This window comes from Chrysoperla carnea, chromosome 1 (assembly GCF_905475395.1).
Source record: "Chrysoperla carnea chromosome 1, inChrCarn1.1, whole genome shotgun sequence".
Taxonomy (NCBI): domain Eukaryota; kingdom Metazoa; phylum Arthropoda; class Insecta; order Neuroptera; family Chrysopidae; genus Chrysoperla; species Chrysoperla carnea.
The window spans coordinates 127,872,477-127,890,436 of NC_058337.1; the positions used below are offsets into that span (position 1 = coordinate 127,872,477).

General features: G+C 30.6%; 5 protein-coding genes across 5 annotated transcripts; 3 read left to right on the forward strand and 2 right to left on the reverse strand.

Moving 5' to 3' along the window:
* Nucleotides 1-39: 39 nt before the first annotated feature.
* LOC123291021 (charged multivesicular body protein 5) lies at nucleotides 40-2,480 on the forward strand. Its single transcript, XM_044871444.1, has 5 exons — nucleotides 40-211; nucleotides 326-477; nucleotides 589-754; nucleotides 1,311-1,553; nucleotides 2,299-2,480. The coding sequence occupies exons 1-5, from the start codon at nucleotides 143-145 to the stop codon at nucleotides 2,350-2,352; spliced, it is 684 nt and encodes a 227-aa protein (XP_044727379.1). The 5' UTR covers nucleotides 40-142; the 3' UTR covers nucleotides 2,353-2,480.
* Nucleotides 2,432-5,821, reverse strand: LOC123290984 (tubulin epsilon chain-like). Its single transcript, XM_044871397.1, has 8 exons — nucleotides 5,752-5,821; nucleotides 5,462-5,685; nucleotides 4,459-4,763; nucleotides 4,097-4,345; nucleotides 3,872-4,012; nucleotides 3,299-3,372; nucleotides 2,960-3,216; nucleotides 2,432-2,710 (listed from the first exon to the last, which is right to left on the reverse strand). Exons 1-8 carry the CDS (start codon nucleotides 5,774-5,776, stop codon nucleotides 2,552-2,554), a joined length of 1,434 nt encoding a protein of 477 aa, XP_044727332.1. The 5' UTR covers nucleotides 5,777-5,821; the 3' UTR covers nucleotides 2,432-2,551.
* An 87-nt stretch (nucleotides 5,822-5,908) lies between these two features.
* Nucleotides 5,909-9,441, forward strand: LOC123291009 (COP9 signalosome complex subunit 6). The gene is made up of 5 exons (XM_044871427.1): nucleotides 5,909-6,307; nucleotides 6,377-6,508; nucleotides 6,999-7,150; nucleotides 7,942-8,301; nucleotides 9,218-9,441. The coding sequence occupies exons 1-5, from the start codon at nucleotides 6,103-6,105 to the stop codon at nucleotides 9,356-9,358; spliced, it is 990 nt and encodes a 329-aa protein (XP_044727362.1). The 5' UTR covers nucleotides 5,909-6,102; the 3' UTR covers nucleotides 9,359-9,441.
* A 1,121-nt stretch (nucleotides 9,442-10,562) lies between these two features.
* Nucleotides 10,563-12,784, forward strand: LOC123291022. The gene is made up of 3 exons (XM_044871445.1): nucleotides 10,563-10,636; nucleotides 11,120-11,446; nucleotides 12,444-12,784. Exons 1-3 carry the CDS (start codon nucleotides 10,605-10,607, stop codon nucleotides 12,757-12,759), a joined length of 675 nt encoding a protein of 224 aa, XP_044727380.1. The 5' UTR covers nucleotides 10,563-10,604; the 3' UTR covers nucleotides 12,760-12,784.
* Nucleotides 12,785-13,576: 792 nt separating this feature from the next.
* LOC123294751 (zinc finger protein 436-like) lies at nucleotides 13,577-17,213 on the reverse strand. Its single transcript, XM_044875892.1, has 5 exons — nucleotides 16,956-17,213; nucleotides 16,539-16,688; nucleotides 15,812-15,821; nucleotides 14,249-15,166; nucleotides 13,577-13,836 (listed from the first exon to the last, which is right to left on the reverse strand). The coding sequence occupies exons 1-5, from the start codon at nucleotides 17,211-17,213 to the stop codon at nucleotides 13,577-13,579; spliced, it is 1,596 nt and encodes a 531-aa protein (XP_044731827.1).
* Nucleotides 17,214-17,960: the final 747 nt, after the last annotated feature.

A 17,960-nucleotide genomic window follows, 5' to 3' on the forward strand; every position in this document is an offset into this window, starting at 1 on the left:
AATTTATAGTTTATTCCAAATAGTTTTAATTCTTCACAGATATTCGTAATCGTGATAAAAAAGTCCATTTCGAGAATTTGACAGAAGAACTGTCATCGTCTGCCTATTCGATATAAATTTTAAATTCTAGAATCTTAGAAAAATGAATCGATTGTTTGGAAGAGGAAAAGATAAAGCTCCACCACCAAATTTAACTGATGTTATTTCTGGGGTAAGAAATCAAAAATAAATTTTTGTTTCTCTAATAAGTATAAACATGACGATGAGTCATACATTATGGAAGAAGTTATGGATTTTTTTCTGAATAAAAGTGAATTTTTTCAAGGTGGATTCTCGTGCAGATGAAATTGAAAAGAAAGTTCAAAGATTAGAAGCTGAGCTACGAAAATATAAAGATCAAATGGCAAAAATGCGTGAGGGCCCAGCTAAAAATTCAGTCAAGGCAAAAGCAATGCGTGTTTTAAAGCAAAAGAAAGCGTAAGTATTTAGGACTCCACATTATAACAAATTAAACTCCAAACAGCATTTAAGCAAAATTTTAATAAACACAGTTTAAATAAAATCGAATTCGTTTTGGCCTATTTTCAGTTATGAACAACAAGTGGAAGGTTTAAGAAATCAATCATTTAACATGGAACAAGCAAATTATGCAACTCAAGCATTAAAGGATACACAAAATACGGTGGCTGCAATGAAACATGGTGCTAAAGCTATGAAACAAGAATTTAAAAAAATCAATCTCGATGACATTGAAGTAAGAAATTTTTTTTATTTAGTTAACTCCCTTAACAATTTCAGAGTGGCCTCAAACAGGGGAAGATCGAAATCAAATAAATAAATAAAAAATCTTGGTAACCATCGAACAGTAAAACAAGTTTTTATGTTTTTGAGGACTTTTAAAAAAAATTGTTAGCCGTCGCGGGACGCCTAGCAGATTTGAAACACCGAAACATTGACTGACTGACTGATCAGCTAGTAGTTTTATAACCATTATTTCGAATTTTTCTTAAATCGATTAAATGTAGTTTCAGATTTTCGAGTTATAAAGAATATTCATAACATACTGCTTGTGAGAAGAATAATTAGAATTATCTTTTGTAAATATTATAAACCACGTGAAATTATAACCTTAGTAACATTGACATTATAGCAAACGTTGATTTATATTTGTCTAATAAAATTATTTTGATGAGTGGCGAAATCGTCGCGATCGCAACAGTCGGTCTAACTCGCCGCTAAAGAATCACACCCGGTTTTTTTGTATAATAACAAGTAGATTTACGCAAAGTAAATTATAATATTTATTCTAGGATGCACAAGATGATTTAGCCGATTTACTAGAACAAGCCGATGAAGTACAAGAAGCACTAGGTCGTACATATGGTGTACCCGATGTCGATGAAGATGAATTAGCTGCCGAATTGGATGCATTAGGTGATGAAATTGCACTAGACGATGATACAAGTTACTTAGATGATGTTGTTAAAGCACCAGAAGCTCCCGATAAGGATCCATCTAAAGATGTAGGTGTACCAAGTGGCCTTCGAAATAAGGTAATGCAATTTTTATTAATTTTTTTATACTCATGTACCCTCAAAAGAAAAAAGTGGAACTCTTTTAGGCTTATACAATCCTCCCACCCGTCCACCTAATTGTTTCCATCGCTGGAAATATCTGCCCAGAATTAATTCTGCGCAATGTTAATTTTTTGCACGGCGTGTTAATTTTTTCCACATTGTGACAGTTTATAAGCGTGCTGATTTAAATATAAACAGTTAAATCAAGCAAATATTTTATCGATTAAAATATAAGCAATTAATTTATAAATTATAATTAGATATAGTTTAAATAAAAAAAAAACATAGATGGACCTACAGTTAGCTTGACAACGCTGTGCTCCAAATTTTTGTAGTTCCAGGACATTTAAATTAAATATTTAATTTCGAGATATAATAATTGGATTGAAATTTGTTTTAATGAATACTATAATATTTAAAATATGTATTACATTTTATAATACGCTTTTGCTATTTTCAAACAGGATGAAAAGTTTTTTTATTAAAGAGGTTTTATTTTCGTATCATTTTAATTTAAGAATGGATTAACCATGGATAAACCATGGATTAAATTTAACTTGAGTAGAGAGCACAGAAATCACTCTTTGCGCAATTTACTTACCGCTAAAGCTGTATCGGCCATGTTTATTATATAACAATAAAAAATGCCCCAGTAGGCCAGCTGTAAATAATTCAAATCAAAATTTAACTAATAAAAAAAAAATTATTTTTTTCTTTCCAGGATGGTGTTCTAGTAGATGAATTTGGATTGCCACAAATAAATAGTGCCCATTAGTTTTTGTAAAAAAAAAATATATTTTATTTCACACGGAGAGCATTAACCAAATCTATATTATTTTCTAAGTACTATAAAATGAAAATGTGCGTTCAATTTATGGTAAACGGATCATCAATGAAGAGATGGCTGGCTTTTTTTTTTATATTATAATTTTATGATAAATATGTTGAGTTTCTATTTTTTTTTAAATCTCTTATTATAATATTTCGTAGCGTGATGTAGACAATATGGAGTTTCTTGGAGTCATTGTTGCAATACTTTTATAATCCTCAATACATGATTCAATAATTTCAGGACAGTGTTTAAATTGTTCATGTTCAAAACCATCGATTTTACAGTAATGATGTACATGCGCCTAAAATAATAAGAATTTAAATTTAGTAATTTTCAGTAAAGTAACACATCAAAAAAGTAAATCACGTTTCTTAGAGTACGTTTCAATTTATCTTAAATCCACTACCCTCTCATCAAGATTTCCAAGGGTAGAATACAAGGAGTACAATCTCTGTGCTACTGAAAAGGAATTAACCGTTTTTGCAACATATTTTCGAGAGTAAAATGTAAAGATTTACGAATTCTATATTAAAATAAAGAAAATAATTACTTTTCGTTTATAAAGTTTCGTAAATTGTGTCAAAACATTCTCATACAATGTTTGCATAGCGGTTGTATTAAAAATACCAAACAGAGAATAATCATGACCCGTTGGTGGTATTGAACATAAACCTAATTTAATTGCTGTTTTACTCCATGGTGTAAATTGTCCTTTTAGTTGTAATTTTCGAACAACATAACGCAAATCAGTGATTGTAATTGCACCACGTCCTTGTATTGTTGCGCCGATTAATTTTAATTGTTTATCTGTTTGAAAAAAAATAATATAATAATAATAAAATTTATATTTGATTTTGTACATTTTTTTTATTTGTATTTTGTGGCTTACCTAGTGGCGTTAATTTGACAAGTTGATTTCGATGTGATGTGATACCGTTGTACATATTTTCTAAAAATTGTCGACTAAAATAAAAGAGTTAAAGTTAGGATTTTCAAACGACATCATAATCAAAAATCATCTAAGAATATTTCAAGAAACTAAATCTTCTAACATCGTTTTAGTTTTCTAAAATCAGATGTTAATCAAATGCGAAATCAAGTTGCCTTGGTTTGAGAAACTTAAAAAAAAATATTGTTGGATATTGTTACTCGTTTGGCGGGTGAATAAACATGAGTAATAATAAAACATTAGAGGGGAACGGCATCTTTATCACTTAAACCAAGGGTTCCTCTGTGCCCTCGTTGAGAACAACTAGCCTTCTCGAGGGCGAGACGTGTCCGGGTAAGAGATGCTATTTTAAACAGATGGAACTATAGAAATTACCGAGGCCACGCAGAAACTCCTAAGCCTCTCTAGCGTGAATTCTTCCAGGATTAATGGATCCAAGGTTTCGGACCCAAGATTCTTAGATTCAATCAAAAATGTTTAAAGCAAAGTTATTTGTAACTTAAGTTCACTTACTTAGATGAAGCTGATGATTTCATTGCGGCTAAAGTATGTGGAAAATAGCTGGTACTTAGATAATGTAGTCTAGGATATGGCACCATATTCGTAACAAGATCACTCATATCCAAGTTTAACGCTCCTGGAAACCGTGATCCACTATATAAATGAAAAAGGAGAATAAAAATAGTCTCAACGATTTTTGGATCTTCAGACAAAGATTTAAACAAAATTCAGCCTTACCTGGTTAAATGTAGTAACATATTGACGATAATACTATTCATATCTTGAAACGGTTTACAATTCGCCATATATCGTAATGTTTCTTTCGATCGATAATTTTGTAATAAATTAAGAATATCGATTAATTGTCGATTTTCAACAGGAAATACACACGATGCATATTGTATCAATTTACTTGTGGATAATGCTACATTATACGGGGCTATTATCACGTCTTCAGTACCAGATGGGTATACGGCGCATACAAACCTTCGTTAAAACAAAAGAGTATAAGTACAGTTTTCTCAAACAAAAAGAGATTTACCCGCTACGAGCAGATTGCTTTCTGTTTGCGTTGCCTATAAAATTTGAAAGATTTTTACCTATCAATTAATGGATAATTATCCGCAAGTAATTTAAGCGTTGCCGTGCCTAAACCAGACCCAGTACCGCCTCCTAAAGAAAATAGCAATAAAAATCCGTGTAAGCTATCACATTTCTCCAGTGAACTTTGTACCGCCGTTAAAATATCGTTTTCGTATTTTTGTCCATGTTCGTAGAAACCTTCAGCCCAATTATTTCCAGATCCAGGATAATTTGTTATGATATTTTGATTACTAAATATTCCACGCATAGGTCCTGTTCGATATTTATTTACGATCCCTTCTTCCATGTCAATTAAAATTGCCTGTTTTAGTTCACAAAAATATTCGAAAATATATTTATGTCATGGTGGTTTCGTACTACCAAGGAGTACGGGTATGGGGGAATATTAGAACGGATGAACGCATTCGATATTTCTTAGTCCATAGAAAAGTTACATTTTGGGTTGCAAAATTCAGGAGATGCAATTTTATTTTTTAGTTGTCAAGAGGGGTCGCAACCATAGGGTCGCAATCCTTGTTCCTCTACCTTCATCTTGGAAAGAGAAGTGTGAATGATTTTTACGCTATATCGGGCAAACTATTCGTCGCACAGAAAACTTGTCACTAAATTTCTTGTTGAAAATTAAATTATCTACAACTTTGGTTAAGTAACTTTTAGTCGTAAAACCAAAAATAACAAAGTGTTTAAGGAAAATAGATCAAACTTTGTAAAATGACTAGAAAAAAAGTTTGGTTGTACTATTAAAAGTTACAGAACCAAAGTTGTAGAAAATTTAATTTCCAACAAGAAATTATTTACAAATTTTTTTTGCGACGAATATAGTTTGCCCGAAAAACTGCAATATGGTATCAAATAAATCCTCACGGTGATTTTTAAAACAAGATATATAGTACATTATAAGATATTATCAAAGCTTTTGGCAGCGCTAAAATTAATGTAACAAAGAATTGTAGTCGAGCTTTTTGTTTTTAAAATCGTATGAAAAGTCTCGATACATACTCGTGCTTTCACTTTTGCTTGTTTCAAGTCACTAAATGTCTTAAATCCACGAACTTTAGCGTTTTCGGGTACATGAAAAAAGCTATGAAACCCATCGTTGATTGTAAAATCCGATTTATCATTATATTTATCACGATGAATACCATCAGGAACTTGACTAATACCATATTCATCCAAAATTAATGGCCATAATGCATTTCCAATTTGATTTCCACATTGTCCAACTAAAAACGATAAAAAAAAACTTTTTTAAATTACCCTCGCTCTTAATTTGAAATTTTTGGTCATACCTTGGATCGTTATGAATTCACTCATTATTTTTTAGCGTTAAACATGATTTTTAAAAAACGGGATTTTGAATCTATTTTATTATATTAAAAAAAAATAAATTTAAAAATTTTTTGAAAATAATGTTTAAAAAAAAACTACAGGGGCTTTGTTTATTATTCGGTTATTTTCGTCAAAGCTTCATACAAGTGTCAAAATTTGAAAGAAATTTATAAATAGGGAATAAAAGTTTTTATATAAAACTTCATAGTGAATTGTTTAGATCTTGTATGATAATTGTGATCCAGAAAAATTGCAATTTTTTTTAAATTCTATAAATTTACTCTTCTGGTATTTTTATAACCTCACAAAAAATGAGTGTAGCTGAAGAATCTACAATGGATGTAGATATTTCTACATCCACAACAGTAGCTAATACGGCTGAAATTACAGCGAAAAGTGTGATGGCATCTTCGAGTTTAGTTGGATCTGTTACTATATCCTTACATCCTTTAGTTGTTATGAATATATCGGAACATTGGACACGACTTCGGGCTCAAGAAGGATCTATTCAACGAGGTAATCTTAAAAAAATTTCATTTAATTTTAAATCTGTTTGTCTAATTTTGTATATTTTTTTAAAAATAGTTATTGGAGCGCTTATTGGAAAACAAAAAGGTAGAAATATTGAAGTTATGAATTCATTTGAATTGCTGTTCAGTGTAATCGCCGGAGATGTTATTATTGACCGAGATTATTACAATATTAAGGAGGAACAATGTAAGAATACAAAAAAGTTAAATCTTTGTAGACTAGTAGTGACTTAGAAGAGCTAGAAAGGCGAAAATGTCCTGAGGCATTCATTTTTGATACCTGGAATAATATTCCGGAATGCTTCCTATCGTCGATTGAATAATAATAATAAAACAATAGAAGGGTACCGTAAGTGGGACTCTAGCACCTAGACCAAGAATCCTCTGTGCCCTCCTTGAGACCGACCTGTCATCCGAAGACGAGACGTCTTTCTACGACAGGTTGTTCTCAAGACAACCTAGACCAAGAATCCTGCATCGGGACCTCTCCTAGAATCGATGGATCCAAGGTTTCGGACCCAAATACTCTGAAATCGTCGATTAAAAATAATAACTTTTACCTACACCGCATTCTATGCCTGTTAGCGAAATTTTTAAACTTATTGAAACTGTTTCGATTTAAAAAAATTTGTTTGGGGACAAAATTTTGCAATAAATCTATTTTTCTTTCTATGTAGTTAAACAAGTCTTCAGTGATATGGATTTTCTTGGATGGTACACAACTGGAGATGCCCCCGATGATGGAGATATTAAAATTCATAAACAAATATGCGAAATAAACGAATGTCCTGTTCTAATGAAATTGAATCCTTTATCGCGTAACGAAGGAGTAAGTAAATTTTAAATTATCCTTTACAACTACTTTCGAAATTATCCTGAAAAATTCTATCTTCTAATGACGTTAAACTCCAATGTGGGTTTAATCTGTACAAAATTCAAAAACAATCAGGGAAAAGTGAGAAATCGTAAAGGAATTTTGAGGGAATATCATTGTATATTTGAAGAAAAAATAGAATAATAATAATAAAACATTAGAGGGGTAATAACCTGTCGCCCGAATGCGAGACGACTCCGGGTAAGAGATGCTATTTTAAGCGGGTGAGGCCAAGATTTCTCTCATGATTGATTGATCCAAGGTTTCATACCTAAACATTCTAAAGAAGGTTACATCGTCCTCGATGCAAACCCTACAGGTGGGATGATCAGATATCCTCATGTTATGAAGGATATCGACATTGTTTCAGTTAAATACAGTTAGGACATGTCATAGCCACTCATTTATTCGGTAAATTACGGAGCATCTTGCTATGGGAATGACCGGCTCAGGTAAAAGAGGCGTTTGAGATCACCCCTCTCGTGCTAAGGAGTCCGCTGCTTCATTCCCTTTAACTTCAGAGTGGCCTGATACAAAGATCAGTCCGACAATGTTGTTCAGTGCAAGGGGATTCAGTTCCTCGGAGCATTATTCTTAGACTATTCTTGATTGGAATCTTGACGACTTAAGTGCCTGAAGTACCGCCTGATTACCTGAGAAAATGTTGATATGCGCCTCACTGAAATCTTAAAGATTCTGCTTGAAAAACTGCCAAATAAACTAATTTTATTTGTTTTACATTTTAGCAATTACCAATTACATTTTACGAATCTGTTATCGATTTAATCGGTGGTGAAGCCACAATGTTATTTGTCTCATTAACATATACACTCGCAACGGAAGAAGCAGAACGTATTGGTGTAGATCATGTAGCACGAATGTCATCAAATGAAGCTGGTGAAAGCTCATTAGTTGCTGAGCATTTAACCGCACAACATAGTGCTATAAAAATGTTACATTCACGTGTTAAACTGGTTTTAGCTTATATGCATGCTGTACAATCTGGTAATTTAAAATTAAATCATGAAATATTACGTGAAGCGTATTCACTTAGTCATCGATTACCTGTTATACAAAGTTTAGCTTTTCGACAAGATTTTTATAATGTAAGTTTATTTAATTTGAGACATATTTTTTTTTGTACTTTGTAGCAATGTGGGATTCTATTTTAATTTAAATAGCTTTTTAATTATATCTTTCAAGGGACATTCTATTTGTGGGAGTTTATTTATGCCAGTTCCTTCTAGGTGTAGTTCATGCAATTTCATGTTAGTTCTATTAAATTCTACAACTATTAGTGTAGGCGCTGAATGGGTTTCGTATGCATTTACAGGTCCTACCGAACAAGGAGTGTATTTTGACCCACTGAATCCGAAAGATAACACTGTATTTCGCAAAGAGCTAATAGGGAATATTCATGTATTTCTTTTATATTTTTAATTCATTGTTTACACCGTTATAAGTAAAAAATATAAATACTGCTTAAACATGCTGTATTTAAGTGTAAAATAATATTTAAAATACATTATAATTTTGAGATATTTAAACGCAGTCTTTTGGCGCTGTCTATTGATGACGTATAAGTACGTGAACTGTCAAATTTTGACAGTTCAATGTATAACTTACACTTTAAAAAAATGAATTTACAACACAGAATTTACACTGGTTATTATTAAATTTTCTAATAAAAAGTCGTAGAATAGTATAATTTAATGAAATACCATATAAAATGTAAGTAATTAATATCATACAGTATGTCAACAAATTTGACAATACCGTACTATGTCACGTCCGTATAAAAATTTGAATTTCCGTTTTAGAAATACTATAATAGAATAACTATTAATGTAGGCGCTGAGTGGGTTTCGTATGCATTTACAGGTCCTATCGAACAAAGAATGTATTTCGACGTATTATGACCCGCTGAATCCGACATATAACACTGTATTTCGCAAAGAGCTATAATTTTAGAATAGAGACACCACATTAAAACAGTTACTAATTTTTCCTTTTTTCTTTTAGCAATGCAACGATGTGGGTTTAATGACGTATTTGGGTACAATTACTAAAGGTTGCAACGATATTAATCAATTTGTGAATAAATTTAATGTATTATACGATAGACAAGGGATGGGACGTAGAATGCGTGGTTTATTCTTTTAGTGCTTTAGTTTTCTCGTTAGCTAACGTAATTTTAAAATTGTAATTTATATTTAAAAAAAAAGAAGAAGAAATTTTTGTATTAAGAAGAAGCGATATTGAAAATATACTTTTCTTTTGAATTTTGATTTATTATTTTAGATCCTTCAACTTTTTTCTTTTAGAGAAGGGGTAGATTTGGTCACGGCTTGTACTTAATATGGAGTAGCTATTTCTTTCATGAGATTGTATTATATATCAGGATATCTCCGATGATTTCTTTTGATAAAAAAATAAAGGTAATACTGAGATCATAATAGATCTAGTTATGACAGTACGGCCTAAACTGACCACGCGACCTAATTAGACAATCAAGCTCAGAGTCAAGCGTTAGCATGAAAATACATCTTTATATTTTTAAGAAAAACGCATAGAATAAAAGTTGTAGAGAATAAAATTTTACGTTATATACAGGGTGGATCATTTCAATCTATAATGGCTAATAGCCCGTTTTGTAGTTAACCAATCAAAAAATAACTTCATTGATAACAAAAATTATAAAGTTTGATGGAGGGCATCATGTTCTAATATCAGATTGGACCTAGTTTTTCGGGTTGGTTTAATAGTCAATGTAGATTCTAGCCATTATAGATTAAAATGACCCACCCTGTATATAAACATCAATTTTTAAGTTTATACATTTTGAAAGACTAAATTTATTGGAGTATCAGGACTGAAATCTTAAAAATATTCTCGGATAATGTCCGATAGAGCTTTGTACAGACCTTTTATATGACACCCTGTATAAAATTATCACCGGAAGAAGTGATAAGTTAAATTTAATTTTAAATGGAATTACAGAAGAGTGCAATATAATTCTTGATAAACATTTATTTATAAAAAAAATTCCAAAAAATAAAATTATTTTTGTTTCGTTGAATCAACAATCGAAATTTCCGATAGAACCAACAGATTTATTTGTGATTGTGAAAAAATTGAATTTGTTTACAATTCAAATTTTAAATCAAAAATTCGATATTTATTATATTGGGTTGTTCGGGGTAACATACAAATTTTTTAATAACAAGCTGTGATTAAAATTTAATTTTTTATTTTTATTTAAATGTCAAGTATTTATGTTTTTATTTTTCCTTTCAATATTTTTATTTGAATTTCGTCTATTTACAATTAATAAAAATAATAATAATTAATCTATACAACTTTTGGATAAAATATTTGAAAAAAAAAAACGTATTCAGTAATAGCGTAGATGGAGGGCAATATGGATACTTCGGCAATAGGGTAAGTGTTTTTTTGGAACCTTCTACCTAAAAACAAGAATGTTAGATTTACCGCCATGTTTATACTTATAATTATTCGCAATATTTCCTTCATAGAGTAGCCAAACTTGTAAAAACACATAAATATCTGGCATAAATATCGCTGACTTCACAATTCAATAGAAAGTCTCTGTGTACCGGCACCCATATCACGTTTACATTCATTTGTTCTACCAACTCATTTAAAGACGTTCGGCACTTCTGTGCCTCCTTTGAGTATTTTTTTTAAATTAACTTTAATTTGTTCTACTTTTCTAAAAAACAATATTTTCTTCCAGAATTGTCCAAATAATATTTTGTTTTTACAACTTTTGACTATTCTATTCTCCCAACTTTCAAAATTATAAATAATTTCATGAAATGATAAACAAATTTTACGTTTTATCGAAGAAGTTTAAAAATTCTCTAGTTAATTCTACATATTTATTAAAAATAAAATTTTTAGTGACAAATATCATTCGTTACCAGTTTCACTTGCTGAGATATTAAGAAAACGTGGAACTAAGTTGAAAAACGAACATTCACTTCCATGTGGTGATTGGAAATCGGTAAATGGTGATGAAAAAATGATCAATGGTTCATCGGAATATAATGAAATTGAGTGTCCACTCGATTCACCAACTTTTCATGCATTACCTAATTTACCAATTGATTTTGAGGATCCGAAATGTGTACAATGTTTTTTGGATAAAAATTCACCACTTATTAAAGTATTATTTCACATTCGAAAACCAATTGCGTGTTATCAATCATGTAAACTTAATCCAAACTGGTATGTATACAATATTATGTTAAAACAGGCTGGAATTTTCATATTAAAAAAAATTAACCCGTCCGGCTTTTCAACGCGATAATTTGGAGAAAAATAGTAGTTTAAAAAAAAAACGGAATTCAGTTATTTTTTAAAAAATCAGAGAGATAAAATAACAAAAATTAGGGGGTTATAGCGCTAATGTAACAGGCTGAAGTCGAATCTGTTTTAGACTTCTCCCAGAAAATACGATATGGTATTTTACGTTCAATTATCTAGGATTTTTGGTCACTGATTATGAATGTCTGATTAACGAATTTTGTCACGTATTCCGAAAATCGTGCCATTTTTGGCCTTGAAAATCACTTTTTTGGCATAAAAACTAAGTATTTGTCGACTTTGACCACAGTATACGAATCCGATGTCCGATTACACGGATTCTATGATGCCTTCCAAAAATCGTGTCATTTTTTATAAACATTTAGTTTGCCGTTCTTATGCCAAAAAAATGAAAGAATCCGTTTATCTGACACCAAATTTGTAATCAGCGACCAAAAATATCTCCTAGATAAGTTTGGACGATAAATACTTAGTTTTCCGTTTTTGTGCCAAAAAGTTGAATTTCGGGTCAGAAATGGCATGATTTTTGAAATACGTGACAGAATTAGTGAAATCTGAGATCTGAATTCGTATTCAGCAATCAAAAATATTTACTAGATGGCATATACCCATTTGGTATATAATTTGGGCTACATATGCCTACGGCTAGATCCCTATGCCCCTCTTTGACTAGGTTAAGTTGGCTAAAGGTTCCTTGGGGTTCTATAAACACGGTAGAAAAAGTTTCATACAAATCGGTGCTGTTTCCTCACTTTTTTCCGGGTTTGTTAAGTATTAGTAATTTCATGAAGAGTGTTCTTAGCAGCCATATTTAAAGTACGAATTTAGGGTTCCGTACTCAAAGCATTTGTCGGGGGTTTTTTTAAATATTGTAAATTTCACTTATGTTCTTTTTCAGTGCACTTACATTTTCTGCCCTACTATCAGTTATGTACATGAATACATCATCAGCTTTTATCACAATTGCAATGTTACTATATAATTTAGTGCCAGTATTGGATGTTGGCTTATACGTATGCCGTTTCATTATCGATAAAACGATTGAAATCGTTGATACAGAAGATCGTTATGATTTTTATTTAAAAACATTTATATTTGTTTGTCAAGTGGCCTTTGTATCGTTATTATGTGTTATACTAACGTCCATTATTATACTTCCAATACTGAGTTTAGTGGGTCAAATTGTGTTGCGTTCTATACATATTATCGCTTAATATTAGTCGATCGATTCATTTTTGTCCTAACATTTTATGTCTACATTGTTATGATTATTATGAATAAAAATGTTTTTCTATTGATGTATTTTTTTTAAAAATAAAATTTGTGTAATTTTTTATTTTTGAATTCACTGTCCTGTCACATTCCAATAAAACTATAAAAAAATTGTATGTGTCAACATCGACGCACGATTGGAATTCTTAAGTGTTGTATGGTGTGTTGTGTCCGTCCAGTTATTGTCAGTTTCACACAATAGATGCTTTGTCGACAGCACACAAGTATACAATTTATACGCACGGGTTTTTAAAAAGTGAAAGATGCATACGTTAGGTTGCGTACCAAAAACGTAACAAGATTATTCGATCACTAGTTTTATTCTTTAAATTTTTTTAATCTCGGATGCAGGAGTGGATTTACGAATTTGCCGCCCATAGGCAGGCATCAAAGTGCCGCCTTTTTTTATCAACAAAAATCTGTTTTATTTATTTGGAAATTGAAAAATACGGTTTACAAAACAAAAAAAACAATTCATTTTTAAATTATTTCAATGTACATTTTTACGCCGGACTTTTTCAACAGCAAATATATCGATGATTTTGTTCAGATCAACTTGTAGCAAAGTTTCAACTTCAATACACATTATAGCCAAAGAATTGTCTGTTCTCTTTCATCGTGGAACGCAAATAAGTTTTGATACGTTTCAAGTATGAAAATGAACGTTCCGCAGTACAATTTGCTACTGCAGTGCAAGTAAACATTCTAACAGCGACATCGATCATCGGATACACCTGGTGCAACTTTGAACGGGGACGGTTAACCTTGAACGGGGATGGTGAATTCATCCGATAATTCAACCTCTTTTGTTGACGATTTGAAAAAGTCGTTGATTTTTCTCGATGAATCAACATCTTTTTTCAATTTCTCTTCTTTCTCTTTTCTTAATTTAGAGTATTGATACCCGCTTAGTCGTTGTCTACCATCACTCATTTTAAACGATCCAAAATTTTTAATAATTGAAACGAATTTTTTGCCGCCCCATTTTTTTTGCCGCCGTAGGCACATGACTACTTTGCCTACGCATAAATCCGCCCCTGCTCGGATGCCTTATATGTGAATCGATTCTTAAGGAGTAAACTCCAAAATAATTTCCATGAAACCCTTCAAGTCAAAATTACATAGTTTATTAATCGTTAGTTTACAATATGTAATATTATTATAGAACATCTTAAAATTATAGTACCTAGCATAAACTTTATCTATAATACATCGTCTTACAAATAAAAATACATCGAGATATTTTATAAATCAATAGCAAACTTTAAAATGGCTTTTCTCCAGTATGCATTTGATTATGTTTAATTAAAACACTTTTTTGAGTAAACGATCTATCACAAATTTCACAAGAAAAAGGTTTTTCTCCGGTATGAGTTCGTTTATGTCGAATTAAACTGCTCCTTTCAATAAATGATTTATTGCAAATTTCACATGAGAAAGGTTTTTCTCCAGTATGAATTCGATTATGCTTAATTAAAATACATTTTTGAGTAAATGATTTATCACAAATTTCACATGAAAATGGTTTTTCACCAGTATGAGTTCGTTTATGTGTAATTAAATGGTTTTTTAGAGTAAATGATTTATCACACACTTCACATGAAAACGGTTTTTCTCCGGTGTGAATTCGTTTATGTTTTATTAAAACGATTTTATAAGAAAATGATTTATCACACACTTCACATGAAAATGGTTTTTCTCCAGTATGAGTTCGTTTATGTTCAGTTAAATAATGTTTGTTATAAAAATTTTTATCACAAATTTCACATGAATACGGTTTTTCTCCAGTATGAGATCGTTTGTGTCGAATTAAATCGCTTTTTTCAGCAAATGATTTATCACACACTTCACATGAAAAGGGTTTTTCTCCAGTATGAATTCGATTATGTTTAATTAAAACGCTTTTCTGAGTGAATGATTTATCACAAATTTCACATGAAAATGGTTTCTCTCCAGTATGAGTTCGTTTATGTGTCACTAAATTGCATTTCAACGTAAATGTTTTATCACACACGTCACATGAAAAAGGTTTTGCACCTGTAGAAGTTTCATTCAAATTTTGCTTTCGGTTAAATGTTTTGTCTAAAACGTTTCCGTCAAATATTTCATCTTTAATATTTAACGGGTCATTTAAAATAATTGCTCCATGTTCCATCATAGAATCAGTTTCTTCAAGTATTTCTTCTTTAACAGAGTCATATTCCATTTTATCAGTTTCTTCAAGTATTTCTTCTTTAACAGTTACATGTTCCATTGCATGATGTCCTTTATTAATTGAGCCATATTCTATTTCATCACTTTCTTCAAGTATTTCTTCTTTAATAGCTACGTGTTCCATTGTACAATATTCTTTTTTAATTGGGTTAAAATCAATCAATCTTCTATTTTATATTAGTAGAAGATATCTAGATATGTATGATCATGGAGGTTATAAAGATATAGAAAATATTGTCCCCAAAATATGGACAAAATAAGTGAGGCGCTGGGATCGCTAAGTTATCTCATTAAAAGCGGGCTGTTGTGCGCTTATTTCAAATGATCTATCAATGTTTAATATACGTGTATATAATATCATTCAAAGGAAAGAAAAAAAGCAAATAATGAAATTATTATTATTATTTACTAAGGAATAAATTATAAATTGTCTATTCTACTTTATAAATTTATCTATACTACTTTATAAATTTGAATGGTACTAACTTCATCTACTTGTACTCATAAGCAGCTAACTTCGCAGATACTACTTACCGACGACAGCGCGGCTGGTGGCTGAAAAATGAACTATAAATTCTACAAATTTTCAGGGACAGACGCGCTAATGCTTAAGCGCGTAGCGATCGTTCTCCTTCTCTCTAACCTCCATGCTCCTTATCCTGAAATGAGCCTGTGAGCTGACATCTGATGTCTAAAAATATTATTTACGTAATTTAAATTGTAGCGCGAAGGAGCAATTATTAATTGTGTCTTATTTATATTTTCAAATGTTAAACTAACTTGGTTTTGCCTGACCGAGGGTAAGTATTTTAGATTGAAAACAAAAACGAAGTTCAATTATATGTTTTTTATTAATGACCAAAAGTAATAACTCGAATATCTGACAAATAAAAAAACAATGGTTATTAATAACATTTCATATATTATTATAACATTATTAATTAGTAACTAAGTAACGATTTTATGAGCATTTATCATACAATTCACATGAAAAAGGTTTTTCTCCAGTATGAGTTCGTTTATGTTCTGTTAAATAATATTTGTTACAAAAATTTTTATCACAAATTTCACATGAAAAACGTCTTTCTCCAGTGTGAATTTTTTTATGTTCAGTTAAATAATGCCTGTCACTAAATTTTTTATCACAAATTTCACATGAAAAGGGCTTTTCTCCCATATGAGCATGAATTCGATTATGTCTAATTAACACGCATTTTTGAGTGAATGATTTATCACAAATTCCACATGAAAATGGTTTATCGCCAGTATGATTTCGTTTATGTGTAACTAAATTGCATTTTAGCGTAAATGTTTTATCACAAATTTCACATGAAAATAGTTTTTCACCAGTATGAGTTATTTTATGTCGAGTTAACTGGTTTTTTAGACTAAAAGACTTATAACACACTTCACATGAAAACGGTTTTTCTCCAGTATGCGTTAGATTATGTTTAATTAAAGCGCATTTTTGATTAAATGATTTATCACACACTTCACATGAGAAAGGTTTTTCTCCAGTATGAGTTCGATTATGTTTAATTAAACCACTTTTTTGAGTAAATGATTTATCACAAATTTCACATGAAAACGGTTTATCCCCAGTGTGAGTTCGATTATGTGTAATTAAATTGCATTTCATCGTAAATGTTTTATCACACTCGTCACATGAAAATGGTTTTTCTCCAGTATGAGTTCGCATATGTTTCATTAAAACAACTTTATAAGAAAATGATTTATCACACACTTCACATGAAAATGGTCTATGTTTATTTAAATTTTGCTGTCGGTTAGATGTTGTGTTATCACTAATTTTACAAGTCAAAGATTTTTCCTCATTCTTATCATATTTTACATTTTCGTCAAATATTTCATCTTTAATAATTAATTCAGTATTTAACTGTAACGGGTCGTTGAAAATATCTGCTCCATGCTCCATCATAGAATCAGTTTCTTCAAGTATTTCTTCTTTAACAGCTACATGTTCCATTGTACTTTGTTCTTTTTTAATTGAGATTGAGCCATATTCCATTTTTTCAGTTTCTTCAAGTATTTCTTCTTTAACGACGACATGTTCCATTTCACAATGTTCTTTATTAATTGGGTCATATTCATTTTTTATAAGTTCTTGCCCTTCAATGAAGAATAAATCAGTATTTAAGTTATGAATTGAATTACTCGCCATTTGTTTTAAATTAGTAGATCTCTAGGTCACAAATAAGTTGATTACATTAAAAAAAAAATTATCTTAGAATATTTTTATGATCTCAGCGCCGCGGTAGTTAAAAAATGAACATTTGATCATGTCATCCAGCTGATCATTTTCATTGAATAAAAAGATTATAGATCGATTATAGAATATCTATTTTATAGTGTTCTTATTGTGATAGCCGATAACTCTCATTATTTTAAAAGGATGATTTTCTTGATGTGAGTATTGTTTCCGAAATTTCCAATTTAGTCATCCAAATTTCCCTTTGCTTTATTAATTCCCCGTTCCTTTTTAATGTTTGTTTTGCCTTAAGAAATTCGTGTAAAATAACATTTGCGGAATTACATTCAGAAACACATCAATATTTATTAAAAGGTATTTTATTAGATATTAGAAAAAAATTTGTAGTTATCAAAATAAGTCAAAAATAATATATCCAAATATAGCTAGCCTAAATCACTATATAAATAGCATATAATTAACAGCCATAATAGGGTATTCCACTATTTTTGAAAAAGTACTTCAAAATGTTGATTTTGCTAATAAAAAGCCACCAAAAATTTATTTCGGAAAAATACACGCGCTTTCTTGCCAAAAACTTAAATTAAATTTTAAACCTTTTTTAAACTGTCAAAAACGCGGGCATCCAGTTTGTTGACGTAATATGGGTATCACTATACGAAATAACACATAAGTTTGAAAGATATATTCATAGAAATC

What these genes read in the sequence shown, in the direction of transcription:
- LOC123291021 (XM_044871444.1), top strand. Translation starts at nt 143, where the DNA reads ATGAATCGATTGTTTGGAAGAGGAAAAGATAAAGCTCCACCACCAAAT. An exon ending in GTTTTAAAGCAAAAGAAAGC is followed by an intron (nt 478 to 588) that starts GTAAGTATTTAG and finishes GCCTATTTTCAG; the next exon opens with TTATGAACAACAAGTGGAAG. An exon ending in TCAATCTCGATGACATTGAA is followed by an intron (nt 755 to 1,310) that starts GTAAGAAATTTT and finishes TATTTATTCTAG; the next exon opens with GATGCACAAGATGATTTAGC.
- LOC123290984 (XM_044871397.1), bottom strand. Translation starts at nt 5,776, where the DNA reads ATGAGTGAATTCATAACGATCCAAG. An exon ending in AATTATCCATTAATTGATAG is followed by an intron (nt 4,346 to 4,458) that starts GTAAAAATCTTT and finishes GTTTTAACGAAG; the next exon opens with GTTTGTATGCGCCGTATACC. An exon ending in CGAAACTTTATAAACGAAAA is followed by an intron (nt 2,711 to 2,959) that starts GTAATTATTTTC and finishes TTATTATTTTAG; the next exon opens with GCGCATGTACATCATTACTG.
- LOC123291009 (XM_044871427.1), top strand. Translation starts at nt 6,103, where the DNA reads ATGAGTGTAGCTGAAGAATCTACAATGGATGTAGATATTTCTACATCC. An exon ending in CAATATTAAGGAGGAACAAT is followed by an intron (nt 6,509 to 6,998) that starts GTAAGAATACAA and finishes CTTTCTATGTAG; the next exon opens with TTAAACAAGTCTTCAGTGAT. An exon ending in TTCGACAAGATTTTTATAAT is followed by an intron (nt 8,302 to 9,217) that starts GTAAGTTTATTT and finishes TTTTTCTTTTAG; the next exon opens with CAATGCAACGATGTGGGTTT.
- LOC123291022 (XM_044871445.1), top strand. Translation starts at nt 10,605, where the DNA reads ATGGAGGGCAATATGGATACTTCGGCAATAGG. An exon ending in ATGGATACTTCGGCAATAGG is followed by an intron (nt 10,637 to 11,119) that starts GTAAGTGTTTTT and finishes TAAAATTTTTAG; the next exon opens with TGACAAATATCATTCGTTAC. An exon ending in TGTAAACTTAATCCAAACTG is followed by an intron (nt 11,447 to 12,443) that starts GTATGTATACAA and finishes GTTCTTTTTCAG; the next exon opens with TGCACTTACATTTTCTGCCC.
- LOC123294751 (XM_044875892.1), bottom strand. Translation starts at nt 17,213, where the DNA reads ATGGCGAGTAATTCAATTCATAACTTAAATACTGATTTATTCTTCATT. An exon ending in ATTCTATGATGGAGCATGGA is followed by an intron (nt 16,689 to 16,955) that starts GCAGATATTTTC and finishes TCATGTGACGAG; the next exon opens with TGTGATAAAACATTTACGAT. An exon ending in TGGAGAAAAACCTTTCTCAT is followed by an intron (nt 13,837 to 14,248) that starts GTGAAATTTGCA and finishes ATTTATGCGTAG; the next exon opens with GCAAAGTAGTCATGTGCCTA.